This window comes from Cajanus cajan, chromosome 1, assembly GCF_000230855.2.
Source record: "Cajanus cajan strain Asha chromosome 1, NIPB_CcT2T_4, whole genome shotgun sequence".
Classification (NCBI taxonomy): Eukaryota; Viridiplantae; Streptophyta; class Magnoliopsida; order Fabales; family Fabaceae; genus Cajanus; species Cajanus cajan.
This window is the reverse complement of record NC_138517.1, coordinates 78,421,992-78,434,937: the sequence shown is the minus strand read 5'-3', so window position 1 is coordinate 78,434,937 and position 12,946 is coordinate 78,421,992. Positions and strand designations below refer to the sequence as shown.

General features: G+C 32.0%; 2 protein-coding genes across 3 annotated transcripts; both read left to right on the top strand.

Annotated features, from left to right (window-relative positions):
* The first annotated feature begins 1,713 nt into the window (after window positions 1-1,713).
* On the top strand, window positions 1,714-6,908 carry LOC109803554 (Chaperone DnaJ-domain superfamily protein). Of its 2 annotated transcripts, none has more exons than XM_020365176.3 (10): window positions 1,714-1,890; window positions 2,120-3,005; window positions 3,766-3,895; window positions 4,075-4,520; window positions 4,732-4,812; window positions 4,897-4,995; window positions 5,542-5,700; window positions 5,884-5,970; window positions 6,118-6,189; window positions 6,378-6,908. In XM_020365176.3, the coding sequence occupies exons 2-10, from the start codon at window positions 2,199-2,201 to the stop codon at window positions 6,723-6,725; spliced, it is 2,229 nt and encodes a 742-aa protein (XP_020220765.1). In that variant the 5' UTR covers window positions 1,714-1,890; window positions 2,120-2,198; the 3' UTR covers window positions 6,726-6,908. The 2 variants fall into 2 exon arrangements, with proteins under 2 accessions (XP_020220765.1, XP_020220766.1); XM_020365177.3 differs by having other exon boundaries at window positions 2,089-3,005.
* Window positions 6,909-8,828: 1,920 nt separating this feature from the next.
* On the top strand, window positions 8,829-12,067 carry LOC109804028 (protein REGULATOR OF FATTY ACID COMPOSITION 3, chloroplastic). Its single transcript, XM_020365767.2, has 5 exons — window positions 8,829-9,175; window positions 9,730-9,784; window positions 9,910-9,966; window positions 10,781-10,858; window positions 11,503-12,067. Exons 1-5 carry the CDS (start codon window positions 8,867-8,869, stop codon window positions 11,961-11,963), a joined length of 960 nt encoding a protein of 319 aa, XP_020221356.1. The 5' UTR covers window positions 8,829-8,866; the 3' UTR covers window positions 11,964-12,067.
* Window positions 12,068-12,946: the final 879 nt, after the last annotated feature.

Below are 12,946 nucleotides of genomic sequence, written 5' to 3'. Positions count from 1 at the left end.
GCAAGATTGGCCGAAATGAAACTAATTTGATTTGTTTTGCATTCCTTACTTTCTTATGTTTTTTACACTTTTAATTAAGGGAATTTTATGTTTACTTGAACATTTTGGGAGTAGATTGAGGTTGGAGAAGAAAAAATGAAAAGGAAATGTTAGAAAGGAAAAAAATAATAATTATGATAACTAATAAGTAATGTGATGGAAAAGAAACCGATAAATAAGATGATAATAAGATAAGAATAAAAAAAAACTAAATGAATGAATGCAATTAAGGGATTTTACCAAAAAAAAAGAAAAGAAAAGAAAAGGACGAAAATGAATTCAGCCTGTGCTTGGCTTGAGTTGTAAAAATCAGGTTGTTCAAGCCCAACTTACCTCTTTAAACGAGTTTACTACAAATTTGAATTTCAGTTGTTTAACTTGGTTACAATTTAATTAATTTTGTTTTTATTATTATTTTAAGTTAAACTAAATTGTACTTTTAATCATTTTATAATGTAATTTTGATTGTTCTATTTTTAAATTTATAATTTTAGTCTTCCAATTTATAAATTTATAATTTTGATTTTTCGTTGAATGTTCATCCTTTGATTGTTAAATTTGTGATGTTCATTGTGACCTAACACTACATAAATGATATAATAATTAATATTTAAATTAAATTACATTTTTAATTTTAATTTTAAATTATTTTATTACTTTTATGAGATAAAAAAAAAGATTAAAAATATAATTTAGCCTGAATATTATTAAATATTAATTATTATGTCATCTATTTGATATAAAATTATAACCAATGTTATAATTTTAACAATTAATAGATAGACATAATGAGAGGATCAAAATTATGAATTTTATAAAATTAAAAAATTAAAATTACAAATTTAAAAATAAAGAAACAAAATTATAAATTTAGTATTATTAAAGAGTTAAAAATATAATTTAACTATTAAATTATTATTGATTTAACATTTAATATATAGATAATAATCTATAAATTGAAATATGTGTTGAACATGTAATATATGAAATTGAGAAATTATGTATTAATGTATTTTCATAATCCAATAAATAAAAATTCTTAATGTCTCGATTACTAGAAAAAAACTTCAAAATTAATTTTAACACCTTCAACAAAATTCTATTTATTTTCATAATGATCAAATAAATACCAAAAAAACAATATGATTTTCTTCATTAATTTAAATAAGTAAATAATTCGCAAACCACTAATAATAAACTTATAAAACATGAGCATCATTCATTAAAATAATTAAACCTAATCCCAAATTTATTTGATGAAATAAACTGACCTAATCAAAGAAATAAGCAACGAATGAAATTCAACTATTTCATAAATGTGATAGACCTAGCTATAATTAGTATTTTTTTTAGTTCGTCCCTGGAATATCCACTACCGATAGCAGTGATTAATCTCCTTGCTACGTTGGAAGCACCTCAACGGGTAGGATAGCTGACCCCAAAATTTAACGTGACTGTAATATATAAGACAAGATTCAAATCCTGACCTTACTTAAACGTGAATCAACTCCTATCGCTGAAAATTGCTTAAACTATAATTAGTTATGGATTATCTAGCAAACAAAAATATGAAAGCATGTATATAATTAGCACTCGAAGGTGGGGACAGGTAAGTTAAGGTGTGTTTGGTTGGTTACATTACAGGGAATCTCCGTTTGCAATTAAGTGGTTGTGTTGTTGAAATTGTGAGCAGTGGATGACACATACATTAGCCACTCCTCGCTCTACAAACAAACTGCACACCCCTTCCTTCCTCTCTCTCTTTCTCTCTCTAATTCGCATATACACGATCCTTCACCGTTAGGGTTTTCGATGCTCTTTTCTTCTCATCGTCGCGCACCCTAGCTTAAGGTACTCCTCCTTCGCCATGATCTCCTGCTTTTTCCTATTTCTCTTATATGATCACTGATTATTATTATTTCTTCTTCTTTATCTCTATCCCTAATTATGCCCTGTTTTTAATTTTCTTCACGCGGTGCACAAAAATTGTTTTTTTATTCCCACTGGATTCTCTGATTTTAGGGTTTAATTTAATTTTTTTTATTACAGGCTTAATTTTTCGTTTTCATCTGTTAATCAGGCGTTAGTGCTAATGGAGTTTGAAATGGCTTGAGTTGGAACCCGCCTCTTGAGTGATTGCTTAAGGTTTTGAAAGCCACATGGCTCGGAAGGGTAATCAGCAAAAGAATGGAGTGGACCGGTTGAATCATAAGAAAGGGGTTTCTAGTGGTGTACTTCCGGGGATGAAGGACCATGTTAAAGGAGGGCCGGTGAAGGTTTTCCCGAGAGAGGAACTCGCCGACGGGGATAGGCCTGGCGGAGTTTCGCAGGCTTCATGTGATGCTAGTTCTTCGGGTGATGACTATGTCAATGATCAGAGGTCGGAAAAGGCTTATAGGAAAGAGAAGCAGGGGATGGCTGCAAAGCATAACCAGGAGGAGTCCTTGCCCTTTGAGGCGAATTCAGGGGATGGCAGTGTGAATTCTGAAGCTTCTGTACAAGAAGAGAATGGGACTCTACCTAGAAGTAATCGAGGTCAACAGAGTATAAGGAGTAGATTGAGCTGTATACTGGATAGTGTGCATGTGAGAAGTGTGGTGGAAAAAGTAGAGCTTGCTGATAATGTGATAATTAGGAGATTAAGGTTGTCAATGTTTTCCATCTTTACAGCAGTTACAGAGTGGCTAACCAGGCAGACTCCGTTGCTTGTATCTCTTAGAACCAGCATGTTTAAAGCGTGTCATAATGTCAGAACTAAAGTTGTGCAGGCGTATCCGGTTGTTCTGAAGTGGCTCATGCATTTTGCAAACATAATGCTTCTGTTGTCAGTGTTTTGGTTGGACTGTGCTCTTCGGGGTATTGATTCATTTGTTCGTATGGGTACAACGTCCTTCTTCTCTGTTATATGGTGTACCGTATTCTCGGTGATTAGTATGATAGGGATGTTCAAGTTTCTTGCTGTCCTGGTAAGCTCGGGTCACACTTGTCATTGCTTTTTATTATCTTGGAGTTAATCTGATGATAAAGTGTTAGTAATTGAGCTTTTTATAGTTATTGTAATTAATTTGATTCTATCTTATTAGTTCTTTCTAAGATACACACACCCCTTGTGGATGCACTATCTGTATTTTAGTATTTTCTGTCGATTACTCTCCTATATTTGCATTTAATCACCCTAGGAAAGAAAAGTGCAATGAAAAATGTTCATTGAGCAGTTAGATTTAAAATGTAACCCTGTTGACATACGTTTTATTGCTTTGTAATTGCATTTCTTTTAACTTTTATTTTACTATCTTAAGATTGTTCATATTGGAAGCAGTTTCCAATTTCCCAGTACACGTTTTAATTTTTGCAATTTGGTGATAAAATATGATAGTGATAGTTCAGAAATAGGAAAAAAATTGTATGGTAATGTTTTGTTTTGTTCAAATAATACAAATTTGTGTGGGCTGGGAGTCTCTGTAGCAAATTATAAAACCTGTTGTACAATACAAATTGTTTCAGTTTATAAATAAGTTGAATCATGCTGGAGTTGCATCTTCTTGTTACTATTTGACCTCTGAACCCCACATGTAATAAATTTGACATGATACTCGTATTTCTAGATATACCCCCTCACTCTTGTATTTGGGAATTTTGTGCATTTTTTCATTCTATTCCATTCTTTAATTGGGTCTTGTAAATTTTTTCCTTTTCCAATGCTAACTAGCTTTTGTAATTGATCAGGGCCTGGCTGCCTTTATTGGATTTTTTCTTGGGCTCATGCTTGCAATTTTGGTACTTGCAATCATTGGAGTTGTTACCTTGTGGTTTTATGGTAGCTTTTGGACTACGGCACTGTTCATTATCCTTGGAGGTGATTTGTTTGCCCTTCTTACCTTTGAACATATTCAGTCAATTTTTAACATATGATTTTTTCTGCGGTAGTTGAGGGTATGCATGTTATACAGCTGTACAAATGTACATAAATATAGATTTATTTTGCTTGAATTATTTTCTTGCCCAACTAAATCTTTGATTTTATTTGAAATTCAGGATTGGCATTTATGTCAAGTCATGAACGGGTAGCGCTACTTATCACCACAGTGTATTCTGTCTATTGTGCATGGCAGTATGTTGGGTGGCTTGGTTTGCTATTGGCTTTTAATTTAGCTTTTATCTCTAGTGATGTTCTGATATACTTCCTCAAGAAAAACATAGATCAACAGAGTAGATCCAATCCTTTTGAGCAAAGAGCTGGAATGCATGGTCAACCAGGATTTAGTGATGAACCGACACATGCTTCTTCCTCTGAAAATGGACCGGGACCATCTGCAGATCGCAGTGCTGGCATCCCTTCAACTAGTGGGGTTGATTCTGATGTAACTTCTGAAGATGAAGTTGTCCGTTTGTTGAACTGCTCTGATCACTATTCTGCACTGGGCTTGACGCGGTATCAAAATATAGATGTTTCAATATTAAAGCGGGAATATAGAAAGAAGGTTGTTGTCATTCTCTGAAGTCAATACTTGCATAGCCATGCTTTAATTTTTATGGGTCTTTCTAGGATTTTGTATGTTGGCAGTTATTAGTGTTTGGATATTGTTACTTGTAGGATGAAAGTTTCATTTTCTTCTGTAACTCAGATACAATCTTTTGCTTGCTTGATAATTCTCCTCATTGCTAACGGCCTCTGTTTTCGTTGATTATCAGGCAATGTTGGTACATCCGGATAAAAATATGGGTAATGAAAAAGCTGTAGAAGCCTTTAAGAAACTTCAAAATGCGTATGAGGTGAGATTTAAATTTTTGTTCACCCTGAAAATCAAGAGGTAATTCTTCCCTAATATATATTGTATGGTTGTAATGATTTCCCAGATTCTAATGGATTCCTTGAAGCGAAAAGCTTATGATGACGAGTTAAGGAGAGAAGAGATTTTGAGTGTATTTCGTAGATTTCATGATTCTTCTCGTAAGGTATGGTTTATGCTTTCTTTTTCCAACTGTTTTAGATTGTGGGAAGGGGAAAGGAACCACACATTATGGGTCAAGAAGCATAATAATATTGACACATTGTGCTCAGAATAATATTCACTAGTATAGGGGATGGAATAAGAACAATGAAAAGGTAGAAGACTCAGTAAAGATGACTATTCATTGTTCATGAATCTTACTAGATTAGTGAAGTGATTCTACTAGTCATGAATAGAATATATATCTATCTTGTTCATTGAAACTTTGGATCACTAGTGATGGGATAGCTCAGGTTAGAGACTAGAATCCCAAAACAATGGACGTGTTATGACTAATGACTAATGTTTTAATGGTGGTTTTGGAAGATTGGTACATAATACTTTGGATATGCATCCGATGTGTATTCATGCATGTACATTTTCTTTATCTAGAAGGGGCTGTTGTCTCTTATTTCTTTAGATATGTCTGTGCTCTATAGACTCTGCAGACCATTTAGAGAACCTTGTAATATATTTCTAACTTTTGCTCTGAATGCAACTGATTTTCCAGAATGGTAAGCATGGGTTCTTTCCTTCGGGATTTGCACGGTCAGATGCAGATGGTGAGGACCCATTTGGTGATTCTAGGCGAATAGCCTGCAAAAGGTGTGGTGGCTTTCATGTTTGGATACACACCAAGAAACAAAAGTCTCGGGCAAGATGGTGCCAGGTTTCTTCTTTAATCTTTTTTGCTCCCAATGAAGCATGCTTAACTAACAGTTGGCAAAGTACATTAAATAATTGCAAAATATTTGCTAGTATTCTTTCTCTCAGCATGCTTTCCCTTAAGAGAAAGTGTTTTTCATACATATCATGGCACTAATGTTTTATGGTGTGTTTTTATTTTTTAAAGGATTGCCAAGATTATCATCAAGCTAAGGATGGTGATGGATGGGTTGAACAATCTTCCCAACCATTTCTTTTTGGCTTATTGCAGAAGGTATGAATCAATGTACCATTTTGAAACTCTTATTAGAGAACACCTTATAATTTGTAGATCAAATTTTATTTGAGCCAATTCCTGGTTCTGTGAGATACACAGCAAGAATACAATTTTGCTTAATAATTTGAATGGTTTTTACTTTAGGTGGATGCTCCTTCGGCATATGTGTGTGCTGGTAGCAGGATATATGATGCCACTGAATGGTACATCTGTCAGGTAATTTTTTTTCTTTATATTTTGACATTATGTTGTTTTAGAACTCAGCCGTAAGGTGTGTGACTTTTTAAATATTGTAGCATATTTAGATTGTCTGGTTGTTCACATGTTCATGCCGCATACTTGCTCAACGAGACTTGTAGGGAGATAAAAGATCCACAAGGCATTAATGAACACATTTATTGCAGGGCATGAGATGTCCAGCGAATACTCATAAGCCAAGTTTTCACGTCAACACCAGTTTAATGTCCAAGCATAATTCTGGCAAAGGAACCACCAGTTCAGGTCAAAGAGGTGGACGGATGCCGACACCTAATATTGAAGAAACCATGACCGAGGAAGAGTTCTTTGAGTGGTTACAGAATGCAGTACAAGCAGGTGTGTTTGACAATTTTAATGGCACTGCAGCAGAGAGCCCATCTCCCAAATCTGGAAATGGGATGAAAAATCCTGGTAGTGGTAATAATAGTGGTGGCAGTAGCAGTGGTACTAGCAGTAGCAGCAAGAGAAAGAAAAAGGGAAAAAAACAGTGGTGATAACCACTTAACAAGATCATGTTATATCGCAATGGAAAGTCTTGAAAAGCATATAAGTTTCAAAGCCGCTATCTGTTAATGAAGCCCCAAAAATTGAGTTGGAGCCACATTGTACAGCGTTATTTTTCTCAAGTGTAGATTTTGTTGTCCAATAAATTTTTTGGTATCCTTTTAGCCTTTTTAGTACAGCCTCGTACTAATGATCCTTCTGCGTATGATTTTCCTATCCAAGACGAGCTATTGAACAGCAACAAGGATGAATCATGACCTATCTGTCTCGGCCAAAGGAAAGCTTTAATGGTAGACAGACCTAAGACAACAAATTGTATCAAGCAGCAATTTCAACAGCCATACCATATACAAATCCTCAAGTGGCAACGATGCCAGCTAACATTTGCCATGTTTTGGTTAAATTTATAACTCTGACTTTCTGACTTCAAAAATAAATAAATAAAAATAATTGTGACTTTCTGGCGGTTAATTTAAATATTAGTTAATTCAAATAATTAATATATCGAAAAAAATAACGTTTTGTATGTTTGCATGGTGTTGAATTTTGCTGAATTATACCAACACAAAATCTACGTATCATACAAAGGTCAGCAGTACAAATGTTTTTTAACTTAGGATTGAGGTTTGCTTCCTGTTTTGAACAGCAACTCAAGGTATTATTTTATTTTTATTTTTGTTGGGACTCATCGATGGGATGAAGATATTTCTCACTAAAAAAAGTGTATTATTATTTGTAAATATTAAAATTAAATTTGTGGTAAACAATTTATATTATAAATATGAAATGCATATTAAAAGAGATAAGAAATTAATAAAATATTTAAAACTATTTTGGTTGAATAAAAAATTATTCTTGTTAAATATTAATTCTTAAAAATATCCATGTAATATAACAATCCATTTCAACTAGTATTATAGTTTGGGTATTTCAGATGTTAACTATTTATTATATATAATTAATTTTTATAATAAATTATATAAAAATAAATATTATATTTAAATATATAAATTATATTTAAAATTTGTATAAATAGATATATTTAAACATATAAATTATATTTTTGATTTAAGATAAATAATTTGCACTTAATATTTTTAATTCCTACAAAATTAACAAGTTTTGGTTTTGTTCTCTATAATTATTTATTTATTTTTCATTTTTCTAAAATTGAAACTACTAGTTTCTATTTTTTTTAGATCATTTTAAATATTTTTTATTTATTAAAAAGTTAAGTAATTATCTTAGTTGTTATTTATGATCATTAGTGATATTATGTTGATATTTGATATCTCTAATGTTTTTATAAATACTTAAAGTAAAAGATAATTATCTATCTTAAAATCATCATTAAATACTAAAAATAATGAATTTAAATTTTAAAAGGATGAAAATAAAAAAATATATTTTACATGAATCAAAACAAAATTTATTCATTTTAAAAGGACTAAAATCAATATTTATAAATAAATTTAGAAGGACAGGAAAAAAAAATATTTTGTTGGATCAAAAATCAAAACTTATTTATTTTATAAGGATTAAAAATATTTAAATCAATAATTTATATTGCGACACAATATTATTTTAGTTATTAATAATTTATTTTTAAAATATTAAATTTTAATTTATAAATAAATATAATAAATACAAAATTAAATTAGATAAGAAATTAAAATAACCTTTAAAAACACTCTTATCAAATAATAATTTCTAAAAATACTATAAAAAATAATAATCATATTTTCTTAACATTTTCTTAAATGATATTGGAAATTATATTATTTTTTATTAATTAAAATTAAGTTTAATATTATTTAAAAAAACTCTTCATATTTTCATTTTTATTTATAAAATTAAAAACCTTTAAATTTCCTTGATAACAAAATATTTATTTGTTTTAAGTCTCCTACTTTTTAATTAAAAACAATCATTTTAGTCAAAATCTATAGTTAAAACTAATTTAGACACATATTTTAATTACAATAAAGATTAAACTTAAATTTATTCAACTTTAATATAAACATGTTTAATAACAGTGATTAAATCCATAAAATAAAATAAAATAATTATACAGCCATGGATTATCGATTACTTGAAGTGTGTCTAATTCATTCATTCATTCCCTCCCTCCATGGAGCTACATTCACTGTTCAAGGGTTCATCTTCTGCTCTTTCTTATCCCCTCCTTAAGCTTTCAAAACCCACGATGATGGCATCCAACTGCGTTAGATTCAATTTCACTCACAACCCATGCCTCATATTCGCAAATGGGTACCCTTCTTCTTTTTCACTGCCACTTTCTGTTCAGAATAAGCCTAGAAAAGTATCGTCACTGATTGCGAGTGCCCGCAAGAAAGACAAGAAAGAAGATAACCATAGCTCTGTTCCCAAACCCGACGAGGTCACGGGTTTCTTCCCCGAAGCTGTGCTCCTTAAAAAGGTTATTTTTTTTACTCGCACCCTCGATTTGTTTTTCTTTTCCCCTCTCAGTTTGGTTTCATTTTCTCGGTTAGTGCAATTTTTCAATACCCTTTTGAAGGTTTGTTCAGCTTAAACTTAGGTGTTAGTTAGAAGGGAGTGTTTCTCACAATCAAGAGCTTTTTGATAGTAGCGCCTGCTTGGAGAAATTTCTCCAGAAGCACTTGTAAGAAGAAAAAATAGAAGGAAAAGTGAAATAAGTTTTTTATAAGGTAAAAGTAGCTTATGAATAAACGAATTTGGAAAAGCTCTCTCGTTTAGCTTCTCCAAAATGCTAAAAGTTAGCTAGTGTATGAGCTAGTTTTAGGTTATGGAAGCTTGATTAATCTTTCTTTCTTGTTTTTTCTTTTAGAAGTGTTTTCAGATAAGTTTATTCAAAAAGACCCTATATGTATGACACTAGCTATTGCATCCTTGTTTGTGAAATTTAGCTAGCATAACCATGTTTATTCTATAGGAGATGAATTTTTACTTTGACGTTGAATTGAGGGTTTTGTTTGGAATTTCGTTTTTCAGAGAACAGTTGAGGAAGAAGGGCAGCTTCTCCCGGAGTTTGAAGATGCTGAAGAAAGTGAGTGGTCGTAGTTCAGTTGTTCAATTTGTCCTAGTTGTTTGCATCGGTCTTGATAGGCTAAAAAGTTATGGATTATTGTACTGAGATTATTCCTTGTAATAATTTTTTGTTTTGATTAACAGGACAACTCTTTGAATCGCTGATGCTTGAGATGGAAAGTGATATGAATATTGAAATATGTAAGCAGATACTTTGTCCTTTTTGTTAGAGAAGATAATTTTTTATCACCAATGTAATTTAGTAGAAGTAGGAGTTTTGTAACATCTTTTTTATAATTATTTTCATTCTCTCTGTAGTTCTTTTATTTGTTTGAGTTTTCAAGTCTTGTATGTATATGGTTGTTCAAATGGTGATAATGTTATGATGAATCATTCCCTTTGAAGATTTGGTCTTTGCATGGTATCCAGAGCTCACAAGCTTTAATCCAATGACCCTGATGACTTCATCCCACAAATTAACACTTAGATGCATCTTCCTGTTAAACTCCCTGGTTCCACCTATGACCTATCCTACCTGGCACAAACAGTGGTGTTCTCTTCTAGTTGGCCAATATTTTTTTGATGGTACCAAACTGTGCTCACCCAAAACAAAGCAGTCAGGATCAACTCTTGTATCTCACACTTCTGAGCTTGTGTAAAACCAATATACAAGCAGTTTTTGACATTTTTTTCTTAAGTTGCATGTGTGTCTGAGTAGAGGGTGAGTCTTGATGCATCAGTAAGGTTGTTGTCTTGTGACCCGAAGGTCACATGCTTACATGTTTTTTTTCCCAGACCCCCCCTAAGTGGGAACTTTATGCCGTGAGTAACCCTTGTATTTGTGTGCATGCATGTGCGCATATGTTTTCCCAAAACATTTTAAGATGTAATATGGCTTCTTATTATAGCTATCCATCTTCTTCCAGTGCAAAGTAAAATAATAGATCCCTGTGCCTATCTTTATCTATATCTCAAGTGCACTATCTCACAATACTATGCTTCTTTACCTATGCAGTGCGCCACTATGAGGTTGTCTACTTAATTCATGAGAAGCATGCAGATGAGGTTGCAGCTGTCAATGAGAAAGTTCAAGGTAATCTTTCATGGTTTACTTATATTGTTTTTTAACTCTTCATAACTATTCCCCTATTGCCATATAGAATGAGTTCAATAGTATACCATTTCTATCTTGGGGTCATGTCCTATGTGATCAGCTGGTCTATGACAAATGCAAAATTTTTAAAATTGGTTAGGTGTTGTTTACTTCTCATCCCTTATCTGTTTTATTTACCTGCCTTTGCCAAAAGTTAACTAGTCATAGCTGGTAAGTGTATTTTCCAATGCTCTATCAGGAATTTTCATGAGGGGTTTCAATTCTTTTGTCCTTATTTATTCAGTAGGAATAGGAAGGCTGTGCAAAACTTTTGCACAAAATATACTTTTTCTTCTGGCAGTTAGGTAGTCTCTAGGCTCCGTACAACTGATGCTGGCAAAATGTAAGTTGTTGAAATACAAAGAACAAACAGTCACTATCGGCTAATTGGATATATGTTTTGGGCTGCAAACAAAAAGAAGACCTGCTGTTTAAATTCTTTAATAATTACCTGATCAGTGGATACAATGATCGCTTGATGTGCTTGTGCTTTCTTAAGAAGTCGCTGCAATCTGCTGATACACATAAAAAGATCTTTCTGATTATTCTGGTTATTTTTCTAAATCTTTTGCAAACATTTGCAGACTTTTTGAGGGAGAAAAAAGGCCAGGTTTGGAGACTGAATGATTGGGGTATGAGAAGGCTAGCTTACAAAATAAAGAAAGCTAACAATGCTCACTACATGCTGATGAACTTCGAGTTGGATGCGAAATATATCAATGACTTCAAGATGCTGTTGGACCAAGATGAAAGAGTCATCCGGCATCTCGTGATAAAGAGGGATGAGGCGATCACTGAAGATTGCCCTCCTCCTCCGGAGTTTCATACTCTGCGTGCAAATGCAGATGATAATGACGATGAAGAATTTGATGAAGATTATGATGATGATTGGGATGAAGAAGAGGTGGATGACTATGATGACAATGATGGTGGGGATGAAATTATTTTTGTAGATGGCGATGACATAGATTCTAGAAATGAAACATCAGCAAATGTTAGACAACCAGAAACAAGAAAATTGAGGGCTGAGAATGTAAGTAGGTAATGCTATCTTTTATCCTCGATTCTTTTTGTTCCTTGGTTTCATAGGAATGTAGAACAGTTCTAAACGTTATGACTCTAAATATAGGAAGATCTAAGTAATCAGGATATCTTGTTTGCTCATGTTATTAAATTATAAAATGTTTATATGATGAATAGCAAGGCAAACAGAGAGGAAATGAAAGATAATACATTCTAATGTGCAATTCATAAAAGGAATGAGCACTGGTTTAGAGGCTGATTGGTTTGAAAACAGATTTTGTAAACACACCAGAGTCATTTTTTTTCCTCTTTGAAATGATTTGAGGATTGATGTTCTAGTGTCAATTTTGATCATGATAAGGTTCTTTGAGGAAAATATATATACAAAACAATTAGATTAGATAAAAAGGAAGAGACAAAAGTGAACTTGTGCTATTTGGAAAGCATTTGTGTTAATGTAGTATCTTAAACATTTCAACAAATGAATAAAATGAAGAAACCAAATAATCTAATCTAATCTAATCAAAATAATTTTTTATTGGATTAGATTTGATACACATACAAAAAAATTATACAATAATTTCTACATCACTTTTGTATTTATCTCTTTTCACTACTTTATTATATATATATATATATATATATATATATATATATATATATATATATATATATATATATATATATATATACATTTGATGAAAAGGAATAGATATAAAAGATGTTGTATAAGTTGTTATACTGCACATGTAAACTCTGTATTTTTATATTTAAATTAGATGACTTTTATTTTAAAAATAAATTCAAATCCAACCGTGAACAGCCTTATTCGCTGAGGAGAAACAAGGACATCTTCATCATGTAACAACTGAGGATGCTTGCGTTTAGCACATCGACATCTATGCCCCTCATTAATAAAATAACTTTGATTCCTTAGCCCCTCATTAATAAAATAATTTTGACTCCTTATATGATTGATTAATTTTCCAACCCCTTCTGCTAATT